A 23,526-nucleotide genomic window follows, 5' to 3' on the forward strand; every position below is an offset into this window, starting at 1 on the left:
CTTAGGAGGGGTGTGTGAGGAGGGGAGGGGGCGGAGCGGCCATTGTCCGGTCAGCGCAGCCTTTGGGGGAGGGGAGCGTGACGGAGCGAGCGAGGCCCGGGGCTTCACAGCCGCCGCTGCTACGCCAGAGCCGGCGGGGGCCTCAGGTCCTTCCCAGCGCCGCCGCGCGGGACATCGCTCTGGCTGCGAGCGGCGGTGGGAGCTGCCGAGGGCGCCGGGTCTTCCCTCCTCCCCCGCGGTCCTCGGTTCACCCGCACGCCCCTCCTCCTCAGCTACCCTCCCTCTCCGCGCCTCCCCCGGCCCCCCCATCTCTGCAGGCCGAGTGGTGCGGCCCGCCTCCAGCTGACCGGCCTGGAATCCCGGCTCGGAGCCTCGGACTCGCGCCCGCCCGCGCGCCCGCTCCCTCCCCCTCCCCCCGCCCCGAGCCCCCCGACGCCGCCGCCGTAGTCGCCGCCGCCTCCTTCAAGCGGGGCCCAGGCCCAGCCGCCGCCACCGCTGCCGCCGCCGAGCTCCGCCGCCGCCGAGCACCATGGGAGACGCCGGGAGCGAGCGCAGCAAAGCGCCCAGCCTGCCGCCTCGCTGTCCCTGCGGCTTCTGGGGGTAAGTGCCCGGCCGGGTGGGGGTGGGGGCGGGGGCTGGGGGCGCTGGCGCGGGGGCTGCCCGGGCAGGCCTCGGGGCCGGGGGTGGCCGGAACCCTGGGGGCTGGGCCCTAGCCGGGCCTACAGGGAGGGGGCAGGGGCCGAGTCTCGGGGAGGGGCGCTGGGTGGGGAGCTGGAGGTGGGCAGAGAAGGCCCTGGCCCGGGTGCACTGCCACCCTCTGGGACTCTCCTGCCAGAGGTTTGGGCCAACAGGGGCCGCCCGGGCCACTGGTGAGGGGGGGCAGGGCAGCGGAGAGGGATGAGGGGGCGGTGTTGGCACCTCCGGGTGAAGCTGGGGTGCCCCTTCCCTTGGCATGTGGAGGCCAGCCCTCCCTCCCTGCCTTGGTATGAGTTGGTGCCCAGGCACCAGGAGGGTATTTCCTCTGACTTTTTCACCTCCCCCTCCCTCCTTGTCCCCCAGAGACTTGCATCATCACTTCCTAAATTATATCCCAGTGCCCTATTTGCTTTTAGGAAGCTGTTCACACGTCACCCATCTTTAAAAATCGAGCCCAGAGCCGAGTCTAGGGTAAAGTTATAAGAATATGGAGGTCTCCCCTTTATTTAAAACACATTTCAGGAGTTCTGTAAAATTTCCTTGTCCAAAAAATAAAAAACAAAAACCCAAAACACCCAACTCAAGTCAACCTGGCTTGGGAACGTGAGAGCCAGTTTGCTCAATTGGCTCAAATTCATCTCTCTCCATTTTTTTTTTTTTAAATGATAAAAATATTTACATTGGCCAGCCTGCGTTATTACTTGACCATCCTGTTAGGGTGAAAAACTGTGAGGTGGGAAATTAACTTTTTCACCTACAGTTACATTTTAAATTCTCCTTGTTAACACTTGGAGTTTTATGGATTACCATCCCTCTTACCTAACAGGTGCCTCCATCCTACCTTATGACTCTAATTGTAGGGGAATTGGGAGACTTTGAAGGACTTTTGTGATTGATCCCTTTTTCCTCTATTTTCCAAAGACCTAGTATATTTCATACTGTATAGAGGCAGTAAGGAAATGATTATTTCTGGTGAGAACATTTTGGAAAGATGTATTTAAGTATTTTATTTTTGCTGTCCCCCAGATGTTAGGAATGGTTGAAGTACAGATTAAGTCTGGGATTTTTGGGAGTGAAGAGAAAGAAAGTGGATCTTAATGTAGATTTCTGTGGAATTTGTCAAATTGAAAGGTCGTGACAGAAATAGGTTCTCATTTTGTCCTCTTTTCTGCCTTTTCTTAAAAAAATACCTGCTGGAAAGATGTTAGTCAAAAATAAGTTATGGTATTAGCAAAAGTTTTGAAGGTGTGAAAATATTTTAGGTTTTATAGTCTTCCTAATAATTGGGTTGTCTGCTAAGTGCTTTCCTGGACAATGTAATTCCCATAGAATCTTCGGAGGTACAACCATTATCCCACTATAGATGAGGAAATTGAGGCTTTGAGAGGTGGATAACTTGCCCCTTGTATGCAGTGAGTGTAGGGTGGAGCTGGTGAGCTCGTCAGAGTGCTTAGTACCATCACGTTTATGACATCAATCTGCTGCCCTGGAAAAATCTGGTGTCACAAGCCTCTGATTGTAACTCATAAGAAGACATGTGGCTCAAAGAAAGTAGCTGCCAATGGCAACTAATGCCCAGGATGTATCAGAGAGAGGCTTGTTTCCTGGCAACAAGTTTGTCCTTGGGACCATTATCTTGAGCAGAACCCTTATCGAAAGACTTATGTCAAGACATAGAAACTAAGGAAATGGAATAGCCTTTTACTTTTAGGCTGCAGAGTTCTGAATAATGCCAAGAAAGTTTGATAGTTGCAGGGAGGATTAGTGAAACTGGTATCATACTTGACCTATAAGCAATTAGTCCTGCTTTTTTGATACTTTCAATCTGGCCCTTTTTAGTGAACTGCAGTTTGCCTGATAGGAGTTGTGAGCACAAAACTAATATTTTTATGTTGAAAAGTGTTCTTTTTAATGTGTAATGTTTTAACCTTTTCTAAAGGAGTTTGTAGGTACCTGTGTAGTTTGCATTCTATACCAAAGTGTAATGATATTGCTGCAGAGTTTTATCATGACTGACTCCGAACTGAACATGTATTTCTTACTGTATGGGCCACATTCATACTATGTTCATTAAGTAACCTTGAATATAGTCAACGAATAATTGAGTGTCTCTGGTATAATGGTGGACAAGGGGGCACTGGCCCCGTCTTCTGGGAGCGGAAGTAAAGTGTCAGAATAAAGTATGTTAGGATTGGTACAGGGTGTAATGGCAGGGGCGCTTACCTAGTTGAGGTGGAGGTAGAGGAAGGTAGCCTGGAGTAAGTGACACCGGCCTAGGCCTGCAGGAAGGGTAGGGGAGAATGGAATTAGAAGAGTTTCTTTCAGGTGGAGGGGATAGCATGGGTGAAGTCCTGGATGTGAGAGAAAGCACCCCACATTTGAGGAACTTAAAAGTTCATTGGAGTTGACTGGTAGATTGTGAAGGGCAATTTGCTAGAGATGAGGGTGAGATGGTGAGAGCAGTTGGTGATGTAGGGCTCTGTAGGTAATGCCTAGGTCTTTGGACTTTTATCTTGAGTTCACTCAGGAACTATTGAAGAACTTTGAACATGTAGTGGCGTGATTTTCTTTAACGTGAAAGATTGGATATGTTGAGAGGGGTCTGGGTGTGTGTGTATATGAATGTGGTGTTTTTATGTTCGTGGGGTATTACTAGAGGTACAGAAGTCTTATCAGGAGGAGTAATCCAGACCAGGGATGATTGGGGCCTGCACCTGTGTGGTAGCTAGACAGAATGGAGAAAAGTAGAAAGCTGTGAGAGCCATGCAGTAGGTATCTTGTGCCTTTTTCTTTCATGAAAATGAAGGTGAGTGTGTTACCTGAAAACTTCAGTCAGCATTGCATTCTGTGGAAGCCATAGGTCTGTAAAGTCAGCTAGCCACAGCCCTTTGCAGAGGAGCCTCTTAGCAGAATGTTCTGGCACCAGTAGACTAAAGGCAGTTCCTTTAAGATTGCTCTTTAGTTACTTAGGCTGCCAGACTTGCTGCCTGGCATTGTCCAGTCAGGACACCAGTCAGTGGGGCTTGCTTAAACAAGAGAGCTGTGAGGTCTTTTTTGTGGGAATGCAACAGTTAGAAAGTAGAATGACAAGAGGAGCACACAATGCAAATGTGTGAGTATTTGGAATAAGGAAAGTTTCTACTTCTCTCCCTCTTGGTTTATGTTGTTTAATTGTGGGCATGGAATTAAGTTACTGTTCTACGGAGAGACCATCTCTCCACTGGGAAACTTTGCTACCTTGGAAATTGTTGAAGATTTACCTCTTTACAAAAGTTGAAAATTGTATGGTGTGTACAATGTTTTTAGAGTTAATGATCATAAACCGTTTTTTCCCTTGAGGTATGTACTTAAAACTTTTAGTGAAATATGAGTATTTTCTTGGCTAATTTTTAGGCATTCTGTAGTCCTGCGAAAAACATACTAGTTTGTAATAATCAAACCTGAAATGAAATAGTATTTTAAAATAATAAAAATATTATTTTAGAAATAGTATTTTAGAAATATATACATACACAAAAGCACTTTTAAATGATATGGGTATAAGTGTTACTAGTTGAAGTTGCATTTTAAGTTGTTTAGACGTTTAAAATGTACCGAAACGCGTAGATTCTTTACAGGCATTTTCAAACGGTGTTGAAAGAACAGACTTAGAAATACTCTAAAAAAGAGAGGAGGAAGAGGGGTGCCTGGGTGGCTCTGTAGTGCCCAACTCTTGATTTCATCTCAGGTCATGATCTCGCAGTTTGTGGGATTGAGCCCTGAGTCAGGCTTTGTGCTGACAGTGAGGAGCCTGCTTGGGATTCTCCCTCTCTCTCTCCCTCTGCCCCCACCCTGCTGACTCTCTCTCCCTCAAAATAAATAAAATAAACTTTAAAAAAAGAGAGAGGGAGAAGACTTAAGACACTAATGTACTGACTATATTATAGGATAAGAAAAAAAGATAATTAGGTAAGAAAAAATGGACTTTTTTCAAATTTTACTTACCAAGTATAAAAATCAAGTACTGATATTTTGCTTTTACAATTGGAGACAATCTGTTGTAATATTATGGAAACTTTGAGAACTACTATTTCTTTCATAAATTAGTTTAAAGTATAGTTGACAAATGTTCAGTCTTGTTCTTTGGGAATAATGGAACATTTAAATGTGGGTTTTAGGGGCACCTGGGTGGCTTAGTCGGTTGAGCATCCGACTTCGGCTCAGGTCATGATCTCGTGGTCTGTGAGTTCAAGCCCCGCGTCGGGCTCTGTGCTGACAGCTCAGAGCCTGGAGTCTGCTTCGGATTCTGTGTCTCTGTCTCTCTCTGCCCCTCCCCCGCTCATGCTCTCTGGCTCGCTTGCGCGCTCTCTCTCTCCCTCTCTGTCCAAAATAAATAAACATTAAAAAAAATAAAAAAAAATAAATGTGAGTTTTATTTGGTAAACTATTCATTGTTTTTGATAAAAAATAAGCTCTTCTTAACGAACCATGTCATAAAATAAATGTTACATGGATGAATTTTCTTTAGGGAAATAGATTTTATTAGGATTTTATTTTTGTGATCTGTTCTGTTGAAGCATTTTATTTCACCAACTAGATCTGCTAGATAATAATGTATTTTAAATAAAGATGGGGTTAGGCAGAGATGAAGAGTAATCTCACAAACTATATTCCATTTCTGAAGAGGTTACTAGTAGAAAGTTGATAGAACATAAAAGATGATTTGTTCTATTCCATTTCACTTTAGGGAATAACAAGGTGTTGACTAGTTAGTTGAATAAAATCTGTCTCTTCCCCCCCCCCCCCCCCCCACCCTCCCGCCCCGATCCCAGGCTGGGGAATTGATGTAGAACCCTGTTTCTGTCACTTTGTGAGTCATCTGGCTAGTGTGCCTGGTTCTGAACAGTGTGTGGCCCTTGGTTCTTCAGTCTCAGTCTCCCAATTTAGAACATGTTGCCACGCTTCAACCAGCTTAACCTGGGCTTTCAAGTTCATGTGAACACAGCATGAATTACTAGTTAATCAGTAGAATGATTATTTTAGTGATGTCACTAATTATCCCTCGATTATAAAATTCCCTTAAACGTTACCTTAAAAACAAAACAGCTCATTTGTGCAGTTTTACTTTGTGTCTTTCAGTATTATGTGCACCTGAAGATGCAGTGTGATGTAATGAAGTATTCACTGTGCATTTGTCTACTTGCCCCATTTTCCTGATTATATTTGGGTATTCAGAAAACATGAAATTGTCCCTTTGATTTGACGGAACACAGGGAGTTTATTTTTTTGTTAAGGAAAACATGGTCTTTGTTTACTTTGGTTTGAAGCAATAGCTTTTTAAAGTTAGATTCAGTTAACATATAGGACATACTGCTCTTTTGGTATCATCCTCTTCTCCCATTCACCCTCCTCCTCCTCCTAAAAAGGAGAATCCAGTAGTTTAAGTTGTACTGAAAAGTTTTGACTAAAATTCTTCTTAATCCTTAATAGTATTAAAGTTAACATTAATTTTCACAGACTAACCTTTTCCTAGGTAGAAAAATCAGAAGGCTAAGGATCTTTTGAAATGAATAAAATCTTTTTTTTTTTTTTAATTTTTGTTAATTTATTTTGGGGAAGGGAGAGGCAGAGAGAGAGAGATAGAGAATCCCAAGCAGGCTCTGCGCTATCGGCATAGAGCCCAGTGTGGGGTTCGATCTCACAAACTGTGAGATCATGACCTGTGCTGAAATCAAGAGTTGGATGCTCAACCGACGGAGCCACCCAGGTGCCCCTGAATAAAGTCCTTAAAAAAAAAACACCCAAGCATATTTAGTATTTACTGAGAGCAGAGTACTAAGACAGTGAGAACTAATAGGATTTGGATTTTTTTAAAATCTTGTTTTTTTTTAATGTTTATTTTTGAGGGAGAGAGAAACAGAGCATGAGCAGGGGAGGGGCAGACAGAGGGGGAGACACAGAATCTGAAGCAGGCTCTAGGCTCTGAGCTGTCAGCACAGAGCCCTGACGTGGGGCTCGAACTCATGAACCATGAGATCATGACCTGAGCTGAAGTCCAAGTCCTAACCAACTGAGCCACCTGGGCACCCCTATGATTTGGAATTTTATTAGTTCCTGAAAAGGTTGTGTGCAAACTGAAGGGAAGTTTTGGAATCCTACAGTAATCATAGATAAAGATTGATGTTAAAAATTCCTTTTTTTTTTTTTTTTGAAGAAAGATAAAGTTTGGTATCTCAACAATGCCACATGTAGGAAGTGACTGGTCACACTCCAACACTTGTATAATTTTAATGAGGCACTTGAAAAATCTTCCAGATTCAGGCTTGTTGGGTAGTGTCAGGCTTGTGGGACTTGGGTGAATGGTTGGTGAAAGAGGGACTTCAGTCCAACTGGGTGGATGACACTAATGTCACTCAGTTCTGCTAGGGGCTTTGAGAAACAGGCTGATCTTGCTCTGGGCTGGGTCTCCACGTAACAAGATTATGCTGCTGAATGAAATATTTTAGATATAAAGAAGAAATTTTCTGTATGTGTTAAATGCAGAAGAGAGGTTAAACCGCTTCATTTGAAGTTTTAAAAACCAGAATCTGAGAACAACTTCTAGAATTGTGCTGTGCAATAAGGTAGCTACTAGTTACATATAGCAATTTAAATTCATACTAATTAAAATTAAATAAAATTTCGGTTCTTCAGTTGCAGTAGCTACTTTTTAAGTAGCATTTAACTAGCTCAGTAGCTAGTGGCTACCCTATTGGGGAACACATATATAGAACACTTCAAACTCCCAGAAAGTTCTTTTGGACAGTGCTCATCTAGAACATTGACCTGACAGCCAACCAGGATTTTCAAGCCTATTTGTTTTTCCTCCTCAGTTTTGTTGAGCTATAATTGACATTCAAGCTTATTTTGTGAGTTCTCCAGACCCCTGTTTTCTTGTCTTCTGAAAATGAGGGACTTGTCTAATTTAGCTCTAAGTTGCTTTCCAGCTCTAACATTTTATTTTCATTGGGGGAAGCAATGCTATTGTTAATTCAGATTACTGGGAAGTGCTCCTTTGCTCAGTTTTGGGAATTAAAATGTCAGTACAAGTTAGTCCATAATTTGAACATTTTTTTTTTCATGTTAGCTTTTGAGTCAATCATCTTTGCTCTTTTCTTAGCACTATTAAACTGGGAACCTCAGAGACCCATACAGGGAGGTGTTGGGCTAATAGAGAATCAATTTTTTTTTCTTTTTAGTGAGAGACTTTTTGAAGGTATTCACCTTGGACTCTGACTTTTGTGGAGGAATATTTATTTTTACAAATGTAAATCTCATATGGCAGTTTTTGAAATGTGATTGGGAATAAGTGCATTGGATTTTCTGGTAAATTCAAGTTCCCACATACAGAAAAACTTGGAATGTATTGGAATATCCAGCAGCATTGGGCAAAACCAGGCTAAGCGGATGGTACAAGATAAATGAAAATGCCTTGTCATCCTTGAGGCCAGGGGACAGAATTGCAAGCAGTGCCGGACATCTGAAGTTGTGGCTGCAGTTGTTAACCAGAGGAAGGAAGAATACAGTAGGAAGAAGGTGCAGTACTGGCTACTAATTGCATCAATTCCTTTAACTGTACCAGATGTCCTGTATCATAGGCAGGTGTGATTAAGGCAGAAGAATGTCCTGGGAGAGGTCATTAATGGAGTTTGCTATCACCCTGGCTGTGGGTGATTGGTGGGTGAGGGGGATAGGAGCAGACCACCCCATAGCATTTTGTGTTTCTAATTTGTGGACAGGCTCTAGTTAGCTGCATTGCCGCCTCATTAATGACCTGGCAAAGAGTGAGGTTGGTGATGCACTTGGGACCTTTGGGGGGAGTGCCTTTTCTCATTTCTTTCTGTTCAAGTGGAATGGTGTGGAGTAACAGTTGTTGATGTCTTACCTATTTCTTGGACTCTTACACATTGGTACGTTGAAGTGCCTTTATATAAAATAATCACTCTCAGCCACACTTCTTGGAAGGAGAAGTATTCTGACCATTCAAAAGTATCACAAATATTCTTTCTGCAGTCAGATTCTTATGCCAGGCATTTGATTTTCTCTCGCATGCTTATGTTGGTAGAATTTCTGAACATAGTGTGAAGTTTCTGTAGCTTATAGTACCTAGCTGGAAGAGTGGGGGCAGGAATTTGGAGAACACAGTGGGGGTGGAGGGCTTTGCTGAGCATATTTGTGCTTTCAAAGTCTGCCTATTTCATTCAGGTCATTGTTTTTTCAATTTTCAGCCATTTCTACGGTGCCGTATATGAATAGATGTGCTGGCAAGTTATAGCCTGAAAGAATTTTTTTTAATGTAATGAGTGAGATACAAAGTGGGTTGAATAATACAGTCATTCTTAAACTGGCCAGAAGTTTATTAACTGGCAAAAAATAATAAAAAACAAACTGGAGGAGGGAGAAGGTGTGGTATATTTCATTTTTAAAAAATTAATGTTTTTTTATTTATTTTTGAGAAAGAAAGATGGAGAGCAAGCAGGGGACAGGGAGGGAGGGAGACAGCATCCCAAGCAGGCTCTGCACTGTCAGTGCAGAGCCCACCGTGGGGCTTGAACCCACAAACGAAGAGATCATGACCCCGAGCCAAAGTCAGATGCTTAACTGACTGAGCCACCCAGGAGCCCCAGGTGTGGTATATTTCAGCGTGAACTGTTTCTAGTTTTGTTATTTCTAGGTTTCTGTCCTTGGGGAGGCATGGATGGTATTATTTGTTTTCTTCTTTAGATGCCACTGAAATCCAGAAAACCAGGTTTTTCAAGTCTTTGTGTGTTTGCATATGAAACTTTGCACATGTGTATAAAATCCTCATAGTTTATGACTTTACATAGTTTTATGTAGTTTGTCTTTTGAAATAATACAAAGCCGTGCTACTCACGTTTAAAAATAAAGGAATGTTCTTGATGTTGATCCACAGAAATGTTTGGTTAGGGGAACTTTTGTTGATTGGGGGGATGTGTTCATGTAATCTTTGAGGCCTATATTCCTTGTTTCTGTGGGTAAGTCACTATTAATTGGCTCTCCCTGTCTCCATGTCACCCCTCTTCTCCACCCCCCACTGCCAGTGAGAGGTACTCAAACCATGTATTTTTTTTTTTTTTTTTTTTTGGTAAGGCTAATATTTTTCTTCAGTGCATATTGGGTGGGATCTAATCAAGAAACTGTTGCTGTGATTTAAATGATAAAAATATGGTCTCGAATGAAAGTATGGAGATTGGATGGTATATATGTGAGTCTCTTTAGGCGTTTATGATCTCAGTGTCAGTATGGATTAGTTTAGAAAATGATAACCATGTACAGTCTACTCAGTGGAAGTATATGTCCCTACAGACTGCATTCTCTCACCCTTGGTTTTCAACTATTTAGTGATTTGGTATTCTGATCTTAGTGGAAAGCCCCCTGGGTTTACCTGAATAGTTTTCATTACTTACATGGTATGTTGTTTCGGTTGGAGCTAGGGACTAGGAAGAATGGACTGTGTTTGTTTTGTTTTTAAAAGTCACTGGATAGATATGTATCACAATAGATTTGGGGCTGAGTTGGAGCAGGAAGGACACAGAAGGTGGTTAAGAGGAAGACTGCAATGTGAGGGGGATGATGATGGGGGAATGTGAATGGAAGTGGAGTGGTGGTCATTAGGAATGAAGATGTTCTGTGGTCACTATTTTCTACTCAAAATATGAGAGGTGGTCGCATCTGTAAAGGCTAGAGAAACTAATGTGAACAGGTGGTGGGTAGGATTAAAGAAAACATTCTGTCTTCCCTTGAAGTGCAGGGTGTGAGTCCCCTGGGGTCTTGCAGGGAAGCGTTAAAGATCAGAGGGTAAGAGCTGTGGTGCAAATTCCGGGCTAAAGTTTAGTGGAAACAGCAGCAGCTTTTGGCAAATTGGTGTTCCGTCTGTTAGAACCTCATGGGCTCTTTCTTTTTTTAAGCTTAAAGACACCTTTTCAGCCTGTTAAAAGATAGTGCTTCATGGTATCTCTTTGCAGCAGGCCATGGAGATTCCATCTACCTTCTCCATTCCTTTACTGGTATTGTCACAACCAACTCCATCTCTTGAGACTGATTGTTCTTTTCCCTTCTCAATCCCCAAGCCTGATGGAGAGTTCAGCAAAGTCTCACCCATCTTTACTTGCTGTTCACTAGCTTTACTTGCTGTTCTTGGAAAAACAACTCTCATTAAGCCTTTCTCTTTAAAAAGATTTTGCAGCTAGTACTTATGGGGGAGGTTACATTAAATGTTAAAGAATTTACTAGTAGTGCTGCCTGGGGAATAAGACCTTTCTCATTTGCTGAATGGCTAATGAAATGTACTCTCTTATCCAATCCAGGCTCTTCCAAGGGCATGCTGATCTATTATCTCCAGAAAACCAACTGAGTTAAGCAAGCATGGGCTTTGGAATTAGAATCCTGAGTTTAAAACCTGACTTTGAAACTTTCTGCTTGACTTTGGGTAGTTTACCTCTCTGCCTTTTTAACTTAAAAAAAAAAAAAAAAAAACCAAAACAAACAAACAGACTACCTTAGAGTTGCTTTGAGGTTTAGTGAGCTCTAATGCCTGTCAACCCCTTGGCACAGTGCCTGACTGTGGTAATTACATTTATTAAAGGCTAACTTCCCAGCCTTGAATGAAGGAACATTGGTGGTAGATTAGTAGAGGCAGAACTATCTTACTTAACTGAACATTTGCATTAATGGCAGGCTCCAGATCAGTGTTACCTAGTTAGTTGATGAGGTTTCTGACCAGCCTTTGGCCAGTTTGGCTATTTTCCAAGGCCAATCTCTTGTTCAGTAAGCATTTGGTGAGTGCTCTTATTGTGGGTCTAGAGGCATGATCTACTCTGCTCTGGCTTCTGCCCTAAAAAAGCTCATAGTCTAGAAGGGGACGCAGACCGATAAACTGACCAAATACCATGAGGAAAGTGCTTTGGGGGATCATCACAAAGTGATGTGAGCATTGACAGGGCATCCTGTTGAGACTGGGAGTGGAGGATGGCCAGGAGGGCTTCTCTGAGGAGATGGTGCTTAAGCTGGGTATAAAATGCTGGAGGAACAGCTTGTGCAAAGGCAGAGAAAAGTGAGAAAGCATGCAGAATTGAGAGAATTGTAGATACAGCTCGGTATTTTAGCTGCAGTATATGTGAAGCTGAGGAGATAAGCAGGAGCCAGTTATGAACATTCTTGATTGTCATGCAGTTGAGTTTAGATTTTATCCTGGAAGCAGTTGGGACCATTTAAGGATTTTAAGGGTGATGACATGGTATTTATGTTTCAGAAAATAACTGGCAGCAGTGTGGAGAATTGGAGGGCATAAGCATTGAAGCAGAGTCCAGTTAAAGCATTGAAACCTTTTTGGGCCGTGGATCCTTTTTTATAATTGGATGGAGACCATGGATCTCTTCTCAGAATAATACATAAAATAAAACACCTGTGATTATGAAGGAACCCAATTAGATCTAAACGCACTTCTATCCACAGACTGTGGGGTCTGTGGACCCAAGATAAAGCAACTGAGTGAATGCTGTAGTAGGAGAGCTAAGAATGAATCTAGGCTGAAATCTGAGTATTTTAGTCCATTCAGGGGATTATAACAAAATACCACAGACTGGGTGGCTGATAAACAATAAAAATTTATTTCTCATAGTTCTGGAGGCTGGAAGACCAAGATCAAAGCACTGGCAGATTCTAAGTCTGGGGAGAGTCAGCTTCCTCATTGATGATGCTGTCTTCTCACTATACTCTTCAGGTAGCAGAAAGGATAAGGGATCTCTTCAACCTCTTTTATAAGGGCACTAATCCCATTCATAAGTGCAGCGCCCTCATAAGTCATAGCTCATTTCTCTCTAGCACTAAATGATTTTCCATTATTTGGATGTGCCACAGTTTATTTATTCACCTGCTAAAGGACATCTTGATTGCTTCCAAGTTTTGGCCGTTATGAATAAAGCAGCCCTAAACATTCATGTTCAAGCTTTTTTGTGGACATAGTTGTCAGCTTGGTACATACCAAGGAATGTGATGGCTAGATTATGATAAGAGTGTGTTTAGTTTTATAAGAAACTGCCAAACTATTTTCCAAAGTGATTGTACCATTTTTCATTCCCAGCAAGAGCAGTGAATGAGTGTTTCTGTTGCTCCACATGCTTATCAGCATTTGGTGTTGTCAGTGTTTTGCATTTTGGCTTTTTGTTTTGTTTTGTTTTGTTTTTAGAGTGAGAGAAGGGAAAGCGAGTGTGTCCAGTGGGGAGCCCGATGTGGGATATGATCTCACCACCGAGATCATGACCCGAGCCAAAACCAAGAGTCAAATGCTTAACTGATTGAGCCACCTAGGTGCCCCAAATTTTGGCCATTCTAATAGATGTGTAGTGGTATCTTATTTTAATTTGCAATTCCCTTGTAATAAGTGATGTTGAATATTGAGGTGTTTATTTGCCATCTGTACATCTTCTTTGGTGAGGTATCTGTTCAGGTCTTGGTGAGATATCTGTTTAGGTCTTCTGCCTGTTTTTTCATTGGGTTTGTTTTCTCATTGTGTTTTAAGAGTTCTTTGTGCATATTGGATGCAGTCCTCTGATTATCAGGTACCTCTTTTGGAAAATTTTTCTCCCGGTTGTATTCTCATTTTCTTAAGTTTGGTGATTTTTATGTATAGCTTGATGATTGTTTTCATATGTATACAAGTATATAACCACCACCTAGTCAAATTGACAAATAGTACATTTCCAATATCCCAGCAGGAGTCTCCTTGTTCCCTACCTCAGGTGATTCCCCCAACCTTATCTGACTTATCACTATAGGTTAGTTTTGCCTGTTTTTGAATTTTATGTAATGGGAATATATAGTATTTCTCTTTTATGTATGACTTTTTCCTTCTCGGCGTTATGACTATGAGATTCATCTACATTTGTGTAGAGAGGTAATGATTTTTCATTGGTTTGTGGTATTCCATTATATGATAGCGTAATTTACCCATTCCACTTTTTGGAGCTTTTTGGAGCTTTTTGGTTTGGGGGTATTATTAATAATGTGGCTGTGAACATTTTTGCATGTGCCTTTTGGTGGACATAAGCACTCATTTCTCTTTGGGTATATATCCAGCAGAAGAATTTTTGGATTATAAAGTGTATGTATATGTGTTTAGATTTAGTAGATATCGCTAGTTTTCTAAAGTATTTTTATCAATTTACGCTCCCACCACCAGTATATAAGAGTTCTGGTTATTCCACATGTTCCTTAGTACTTGATACTGACTGTGTCTTTCATTTTAGTTGTGTGTAGGGTTATTACATTATGGTTTTTAATTTGCATTTCCTTGATGACTAATGAAATTGAGCAACTTTCTTTGTTGGCGATTTGGCTAAACATCAGTGAGAGGCATTTATTCAAACCTTTTGCTTATTTTTCTCTTGGGTTGTCTGGTTCTTTAAATTCATTTTTAGGAATTCTTTATTCTGGATACAAGTCCTTTTTCAGATAGCACGTACATTTTCTTATATAGTTTTGCAGTATGTTTGAATTTCTTTTTTTAAATTACAAAAGGAACGCATTCATATGATAGAAAATTCAAATAACAGAAATGGTATACAGTATATATTCATTTGTATATGGGTATACTCCCTTCTACACCATACCCAGAGTTCCACTTTCTAGTGAGAATCATAGCTAAGTTTCTTGAGTATCCTTCCAGAAGTTTCCTGTGCATATATCACATTATTCTTTTTTCTAACACAAGTAGTAGCACATTACACCTTATTTTGTAACTTGCTTTTTTTTTTTTTTAACTGTATTTTAGAGTTCTTTTCAAGTTAGCATATACATTTCTACCTTCTTTTAAATGGCAGCACGGTATCCCAATAGGTGCATAAACTAAAATTTATCCAGATTTTCTAGTCAATACTTGATGGTGGTTGTCATTATTATTACTATGCTACAAAAAATGGTATAGGGTATGTTGAATTGTAGGGCTTATGGACCATCTAAATGTGAAGTAACTTAGGTGTCTGAAGTTTGGGAGGAAAGGTGAACCATGGCTGCACCATTTAGGGTGACATGGGTATATAGGTCATAGCTGAAGCCAGGTAGGGTCACCTAGAAAGTGTTGTTAGACCAGTGGTTCCCTCTGGAGTAGAGATGGGGTTGTCAGAATCACTTTAGTAACCTTTCTAGAACACATTACTGCTGCTTCCCCCAGCTCCAATTTAGTGTGTCCAAGGTGGGATCTGGGCAATTCTTGCCTTTTTTCTTCCGTCCTTTGGTTACTGCTCCTGTGTGTAACTTTCATTTAAGATCCAGTTGTATAGGGTGAGAAGATAGTTGAGGATGGAACCTTGGTAAACACAAGTAGAATAAGAGGAGTTTGAGATGGAGATGGATGGAGAAATCGAAATCAGGTGAGTGTGGGGTTACCAAAACCAAAGGGATAGTTCAGTGCAGAAGTGGCAGTCGGGTCATGCTGCAAAGAGTGGCCAAGTAAGATGATGATTGAGACTTCTCTGCTGCTTTAAAGTGCTAAGGATTTAAATAATACTTTTTTAGACATGTGCATCTCAGCAGTGTTCTGGCTGAGCGTGGTACCAAGATACCTTTTGTGAAAAATCGCCATAATTACATCCCACGTGTACCAGAAATTAACAACTTCTGTTAATGATCCAAGACTCTGATAATCAGGAATTAAGAAACTTTTCTGGGATCTGTTTACAATTTTCGTTTCTGTTGATTATTTTACAGTAACAGATTACTTAAGATTTTATGTTAGATTTAAAAACAAAACTTGAACTACCAATTTAAGTTTGAAGAAATACTTATAACCTCTAAGTTCTGGTGGGAAAGGTTGCACTCACCTCATCTGTCTTGATATTTTACTTAGTTTTATAGATTTAATCTTCTTGTGTAAGCTTCTGTTTTTCTATGAAGTCTCTTTTATTTAGTCCAGACTTTCATCCTTGTAAATATTCAGATATCTTTTCTAAAGTGTTCCAGTTGAATGTGATGTCTTTTTGAAGTACCTCTGTGTCACTGAAAAAAGACTTTATTCTTTCTCCTTTCCTCTTCCACTCTTTTCTTCAAGCAGGTATAGGTTAGGGTGAGGTAGAATGAAACCAGTCATAAGGGAGGTCATGAAATCTATTTCTTAAAAATTAAGCTAAATATATATTTAGGAAAAATCAGCTGAGGTATGAAGTAAAATTGAGGGGGCAGGTAAATTTCCTGGCTGATACTGATTTATACCATTTCATTCATGATTATGGGTTGTATGTGTCAGTATTGACACAAGAAGGACATATTAATCTACGCATAGTGTGATCGAGAGGTAAGGTCAGATTGATACTATGAAAATATTATTTTGCTGCCTGTTATTTTCTGCAAAGTCTTTAGTTTATTTAGCTATATGACTACTGTATTAATGACTTTAAGGAATTTTAAGCTTTTGAACATTTAAACTGTGATCAAAGGCAGTTGGATCATTTGAATTTATAGATGAACTCTTATTAAGGTACAGTTGTGTACACCATTGTGTTAATGGTAAATATTTTAATAAGTATACTGGCAGCTTGCCATTGATTCATTTTAGACTATCCCAGGTCAGGAGGGTGAGGTTGATGCTGTTTTGACTCCTTGGTGTTTTACAACATGGAGACACATAGGAAGGCCCAGGGCTGCAATATGGGCAGTGGCTGAATCAGCAAATGAGGACAACTTGCTGTATTTTAACCCAGAAAGATTAGAAAGTTGGTGCTTGGGCTCCTGGCTCAGAATTAGATGCATCTTTGAAGTGCTACTTCTACTGCTATTTGTTTTAGCTGAAACCTTGGGATTGAAAATTTTTGGACATGGTCTTATGTATTATTGAGTGGAAAAAGTAAGTTTCAATTGCTTTGTTCCTCATCAATTTTTTTTTTAATTGAGACACAGTTCACACACCGTAAAATTCATTATTTTAAAGTGTACAATTTAGTGAAATTTAGTATACTCACAAAGTTGTGCAACCATCACTGCTATCTATAGTCTGTTAACATTTTGCTTTATTTGCTTTCTATCCCTCTATCCGTCTATTAGTCCATTTGATTTTTTTATTTTCCAAGTAAAGTGTAGACCTTGGTACTTTACCTTCAGACACTATGACATGCATGTTATTAACTAGAGTTTAACATTTCCTTTTTATTTTGAAGTACAATATACATTGAAAAACATAAATCTTGAGTATGTTAACATGAGTTTTGACAAATGCACATACCAGGGCGCCTGGGTGGCGCAGTTGGTTAAGCGTCCGACTTCAGCCAGGTCACGATCTCGCGGTCCGTGAGTTCGAGCCCCGCGTCAGGCTCTGGGCTGATGGCTCGGAGCCTGGAGCCTGTTTCCGATTCTGTGTCTCCCTCTCTCTCTGCCCCTCCCCCCGTTCATGCTCTGTCTCTCTCTGTCCCAAATAAATAAATAAATGTTGAAAAAAAAATTTTAAAAAAATGCATATACCTGTGTAACCCAAATATCTATCAGGATATATACATATTTTAGCTAGGTCACTGTTGTACGTAGCAGTAGTTTGTTCCTTTTTATTATTGCATAACTTTAAATAGCATTCCACTATGTGACTGTACCACCATTTTGTCTATTCTGTTTATAGACACCCTAATTTGCTTTTTAAATAATAACAATACAAAAATCAATTACCAGCAAGCATGACATCAGGAAATAGACTAGAATAGATTGTAGTTTTCTTAAGAAAAACCCTTTATATTCCAGCTTTGCTTTTTCTAGTTCCCTTGATTTGATTTTAGGTATAGTTTTGGAGATGCTCTAGCCTCATGAGCACCCCAGTTCCAAACCATCTCATCTATTATGAATTGATTTCTACTAGGGGATGATTTCAAAAATCTTAATGCATTTAGGTCACTGTGCCCTATTAAGGTGATTAATTATTACTGTTTTTGAAGATGAAGTGTGCCTGTCTTGTGATCCAGTTTTGTAAAATCGTACCTTTCTCCCTGAAACCAAAGACAGTACTAAGAACTAATATGAGAGTTTATGTGGCCTAATATGTGGCCTGCTGTATTCCTGTTTAGAGACCAGTGTTAGCTTAATGACTTGATGTTTGAGCCTGTTTTTTGCAATTAATCAACATTTTCCAATTTAAAAATCTCTATTCCTCACAATCATCGGTAAATCAGATAACTGTCTCATGTTCCCTTAACATTTCCAGACCTCTGATAATTTTTCTGTCATCAGTGTTTCTTCCATCTCTCCTCTCCCTGAAAGTGATTGGAACATACAATAAAAGTGAAAAGATGTCTAACTAATGTTTAATATAATAAGATTATTTCTTTTTTTTAATGCTTTTATTTTTGAGAGAGAGAGAGAGAGAGAGAGAGAGAGAGACAGACAGAGCATGAGTGGGGGAGGGGCAGAGCGAGGGAGACACAATCCAAAGCAGGCTCTAGGCCCTGAGCTCGACATGGGCTTGAACCCACGAACTGTGAGGTCATGACCTGAGCTAAAGTTGGACGCTTAACCGACTGAGCCATCCAGGCGCCCCAGTAAGATTATTTCTTAACTTTGCATATATTATATTGCTTTAAAAATAATTCTGTCTTCTTCATCACCTGCCCTTCAAGTTGTTCTCTATTATTAATAGACACGTGACACAAGGGTGATCCTTTGGTCATTTTCACTAATCTGTTTTATGTGTAATTTCTAAATTTACTAACCCGTACTTAATATTTTTCTATATTTACCTAGTTTTATATCAGTTCATTTTGTATCTCTCTTTGTTTATCTCTATTTTCTTATGAGGGATGTAAGCGAAATTGGAGTATTAGGGTTTAGTAAAGAGAAAAACCTGAATCTGAGATTATAGGACTCTAATAAATGATGTTTTGTAATAAACTTTGTAATAAAATGATGTTTTGTAATAAACTTTGTAATAAACTTTGATAGTTAAACTTGCTGAACACTCGTGTTTCTGTCCTTTTAGGAAATCTGATAAGCTGAGGGTTGGGAAGGGCTCCCTGGAAGCACTTATAGATAACAGTGAGTTCTCAACATTTAATGATACATGGCAGAAAAGCCTAAACAAAACCCTGTGATAATTTCAAAACCTTGTAGCTTTCCTTGTGGTGATTTCCTTTCCACTTTGGTACTTTACTTGATGTTAATTACCAGAAGCAGAGCAAAGTATTCTGAATTTTATCTTTTCCTTACCTGTCTCCTGATGGAATTTCTTAGGAGGAAGGAATTGGTTTAAAGAGAAGAGGTTAGAGATACGGATAGTTTATGAAAACTTAAAGATACTCAAGGGAGGAATTATTTTCTTTTCTGCTCTGCATCTTTGTGATTTGATTTGCTTCCACACTCTTTCATATAAATCCGATCATCTTGCCAGTTTTCTTGGGGTTGGGAGTGTGGCAGAGGCCCTGAGAACAAAAACCCTGGGAAACGGTTTGCAAGATGCCTTGGCAGAATTGCTGGAGGTGTGGAGGGAAATTCTAAAATTGTTTTTATCTTACCTAGTACTCTTCAAAGCTTGAAAGAAGGAAGACAAAGCAGTTTCACAGTCCTCCACCCCTTTTTTGGGCACTGTGCTAACTGGGAGTGCCCCATTTTGCAGCATGTGGCTAGAGGGATAAGAAAGAGATACAAGGTGGAGGGAACATAGGCTGAACTCGTTTTCTTCTCCTTCTTCTCCTTCCCCTCCTCCTCCTCCTCCTCCTCCTCCTTTTTTAGAGAGAGTGAATGAGAGAGAGCATGTGCCCATGAGCATGTGGGGAGGGGGTGTGGGGGGTGAACAGAGAGAGAGTTTTTTTTTTTATGCAACTCCATGTTTATTGCAGCATTATTTACGATAGCAAGATATGGAAACAACCCAAGTGTCCATCAGCAGATGAATGGATAAAGAAAATGCAACACACACACACACACACACACACACACACACACACACACGCACACAGAGGAATATTATTCAGTCATAAAAAAGAATGACATTTTGCCATTTCTGATAATATGGGTAGATTTTGATGACATTATGCTAAGTGAAATAGTGACTTCACTTATATGTGGAATCTGAAAAAAAGAAGAAAAGAAAGAATAAAAAATCAAGTCCATAGATATAGAGTATAGCAGATTGGTGGTGAGTGTGGGGTAGGCAAAAGAGGTAAAGGGAGCCAAAAGATAACAAACTTTTGGTTATAAAATAAATATCATGAGAATGTAATATACAGCATGGCAAGTATAGTTCGTAATACCATCTTGCCTATCTGAAAGTTGCTAAGAAAGTAGATCTTAAAATTTCTTAACAACAACAACAACAAAAAGTCCTTACCACAAGAAAAAAATCGAAGTGTGTATGATGATGGGTGTTAACTATACTTATTGGGGCAATCATTTCACACTATATGCAAATATTGAATAATTATGTTTAATAACATAATGTGACAAATATAATGTATGTCAACTATAAGTCAATTAAAATATTTAGTTTATAATATCAGTTGGAAATTTTATTTAATTCTTTACAAGGATTTAATGACATGCATGAACCATCTTTTACGTATGCCCACATACATGTGCATGAGACACTAAGATAACAAAATTAAAACCCAGCAAATTATAATTTATAGACAAAAATGCATTTATTGAAATTATAGAAGAAAATGTGCCCAATATGTAAAACTTGAAGAATTGAGTAATTAAAAAATAAAAGGAAGTCTAGTGGTAAAAATAACAAATTGGTAACAATATCTTGTAATAAAAATGATAAATGTTACATGTTGATATTAGAAATATTTCACATTCAACATTAATTGAATCTTCAAAAATTAGTTTTCAAAGAACTGTGCAAAATTGGGGATTTAAGGCTTTGTGACTAAGAAAACTTTTATCAGAAGAACTCATATGTTTAGAAAAAAGAAAGAAATTTTAGAATATAACAGATAATGTGAGAGGAAAGACATGTAAATAACACTAATCCAAAACTCAGGTAAATATTCCCAGTGCGGTTTCTCTGGAGGATTTTGGAAGTATGGAAACCATCTTTTTTCCCCTCATGATTATTGAGGAATGCTACTGGCCTATGTTGATTAGGTGATAGGGTCACTACTGTTCTGTAGAGCACAAAACCATTTTGCTCAATAACTCCTGTTTTTAGCTTTTGGTTATTATTTTTAATGTGGACTGTAGTTTTGTACACAGTTTCAGGTTCTGAGAGAATTTACCATGATACCTAATTTTTAATCTTCTTATTATATGGTAATAAACTCCATGAAACATGAACTTTTTGGCGAAAATTAAAGTATGAATAACTCACTTAGGATGCTATACTTAAGTTTAGGATGACGATATACAATCATGTGAACACTTCTCTATCTAAGATTACTTATGTTAATCATCGTGTATTAATTTTACATTTATAGTACAGTATTTATTGGCATTTAGTTCTGTCTAGAAGTCTTTTTTTTTTATATGAAATTTATTGTCAAATTGGTTTCCATAACAACACCCAGTGCTCATCCCAACAGGTGCCCTTCTCAAGAGAGAGAGAGAGAGAGAGAGAGAGAGAGAGAACACCTTGGGAGAGAGTGTGGAGAGTGACTCCACACTTGATGCAGAGCTCATCTCAGGGCTCCTCGTGGGGCTTGATCTCACGACCCTGAGATCATAACCTGAGCCAAAATCAAGAGTTGGACGCTTAACGGATTGAGCCACACAGGTGCCCCTAAACTCATTGTTAAAAATAGGTGCCCATTTAGGGGCTGACACCATCCTTTATTCTCTGAAAGCATAATTAAGAGTGGCATTTGCTATCATTCTTACTTTCTTTAAAACAATTTTTTTTAAGTTTATTTATTTTGAGAGAGAGAGAGAGAGAGAGAGAGAGCGCACTGTGAGTGGGGGAGGGGCAGAGACGGAGGGGGAGAGAGGATCTGAAGTGGGCTCTGCACTGATAGCAGAGAGCCCGATGCAGGGCCTCAGCTTCTGAAATGTGAGATCGTGACCTGAGCCAAAGTCAGACACTTGACTGAGTCTGAGTTAAATGCCTTTAACATTTTTTTTTTTAATCTTTATTTATTTTTGCGAGAGAGTGGAGGGGATGGGGAGGAGCAGAGAGAGAGGGAGACCGAGGATCTGAAGCAGTCTCTGCGCTGACAGCAGCTAGCCCAGTGTGGGGCTTGAACTCATGAACTGTGAGATCATGAACTGAGCTGAGGTTACACGCTTATCCACCCAGGCGCCCCTGCTATCATTCTTAATGTACCAAAAAGACATTTAAAAGTTGTTAGGGATATAGTGGTTTGCTTTTTTTCAGAGGAAATAACTTAAAACATTTTTTGAAGTATTACATGCTTATTTAAAGTGATTCAGAATTGTATAAAGCATAAAGTTGTTTCTTTCCCTCCTTCACAAATACTGCTTTCCAGAGGTGACTGCTATTTGGTATGTAACCGTCCAGACCAAAGAGTTTTCTTTAGTCTAAAGAATATATGCATCACTTTGGTGTACTCAAGGAGTTTTATTTTTATAACCTTTCCTGATAGAACCTGACTGACTTTATTTTTTGGCAGTTTGCATCTCTTAGGAGGAATTAGGATACTGTGGTCTTCTTTTTTATGCTCTGAGCTAGTCGACAGCATATTCTATTCCCCCAAATTGTAACTCCCGAGTTTTTATTTCCTTTTACGTTTTGGCTGTTTGGTATGTTTAAAGTCGTGAAAGCTTGAACTGTGTCTGGTGGCTGTGCTAATTACCTGTTGCTTCTTAACAAATCACTCCAAATCTCAGAGTCTTAAAAAACAACTTAGTATCACTTCTCACAGTTAGTTGACAGGCTCAGCTGGAAACTGGCATAGCTTATTCTGCCATATTCTACTGGTCAAAGCTGTTAGAGAACCTGCCCAGATTCGGGGGAGGGAAATTGGACTCCATCTGTCAAAGAGTGGAGTAGCAGTTTGGGGCCGTCTTTAATCTTTCACTGGTGCATTGGCAGTGTTGGGAGGGGGTAGGTAACTGAATACAGAATACCCTTCTTATTCATTATTACTATTTTTTTTTTTAAAGAAATTTTCTTCTGGGTTAAAATTTACCATGCCCAGGCAGAGTTCCAAGGTAAACATATTTTGTTATTGTTATTGGCAAAGGGGTAAACAGGAATAAAATTTGGGTATGGAAGAGGTTTTTAATGATGTAGACAAGAAAATAAACTCTAGAAGAATGACAGATTTCCTAGTCTCCTTCCTCCCAAGGAAGCATAAATAGCTTATTTTTACAAGAACTAACTTGTGACGTTGCTTTTTCTTACAGTGAATTGTGATAATTTGCAGAATTTAAGAAATTGGTTTTGAAGCAGGTTGATGAATTGCATGTGTCATCAAAAAAAGCAGAGTATGTCAGTCTCCACTCCCTAAGAGCTTGCTAGGCCAGACTTGTCCCTTCCTCTTAATGCAGTCCCCTCTGAACATATTCTTTTAGATAATGTCAGTTAAGTGCTTTGGGAAATGATGAAATGGGTTGAAACCAGCATGGTTCATAATTTTCCTAATTCTTTTGCTTAAAATGGGCCCCTGCTTGTCTTTTAAGGTGTGTACCTTTCAGAGGTTTAAAGACTAATGGTTGAGGTTTTTCTTTTCCTGATTAGATTTTAAAAGTGAAACTCCCCTTTTGGGAATTTGTTTTAGAACTTGAACTGCCCTGCATTCTGGGGTGTGTGGAGTGTTCTCTCACCTTTTGCTGTTCCCTAATTGTTCGTCTCCCATCATATACCCAGACCCTTATTATAAATACCTGTGAATTTTTTTCTGATTCCACAGTACATTCATGTTGGTT

The 23,526-nt window shown here is 39.8% G+C and overlaps 1 protein-coding gene across 1 annotated transcript in view; it reads left to right on the plus strand.

Annotated features, from left to right (window-relative positions):
* The first annotated feature begins 442 nt into the window (after nucleotides 1-442).
* ZFAND3 (zinc finger AN1-type containing 3) overlaps nucleotides 443-23,526 on the plus strand; it is a 324,760-nt gene continuing 301,676 nt past the window's right edge. The window contains exon 1 of the mRNA XM_030315419.1: nucleotides 443-600. Within this exon, the coding sequence (XP_030171279.1) occupies nucleotides 530-600 (71 nt within the window). The 5' untranslated portion in view covers nucleotides 443-529. The remainder of the gene's footprint in view (nucleotides 601-23,526) is intronic.

The sequence above is a fragment of the Lynx canadensis genome, chromosome B2 (assembly GCF_007474595.2).
Source record: "Lynx canadensis isolate LIC74 chromosome B2, mLynCan4.pri.v2, whole genome shotgun sequence".
NCBI classification, from domain to species: Eukaryota; Metazoa; Chordata; class Mammalia; order Carnivora; family Felidae; genus Lynx; species Lynx canadensis.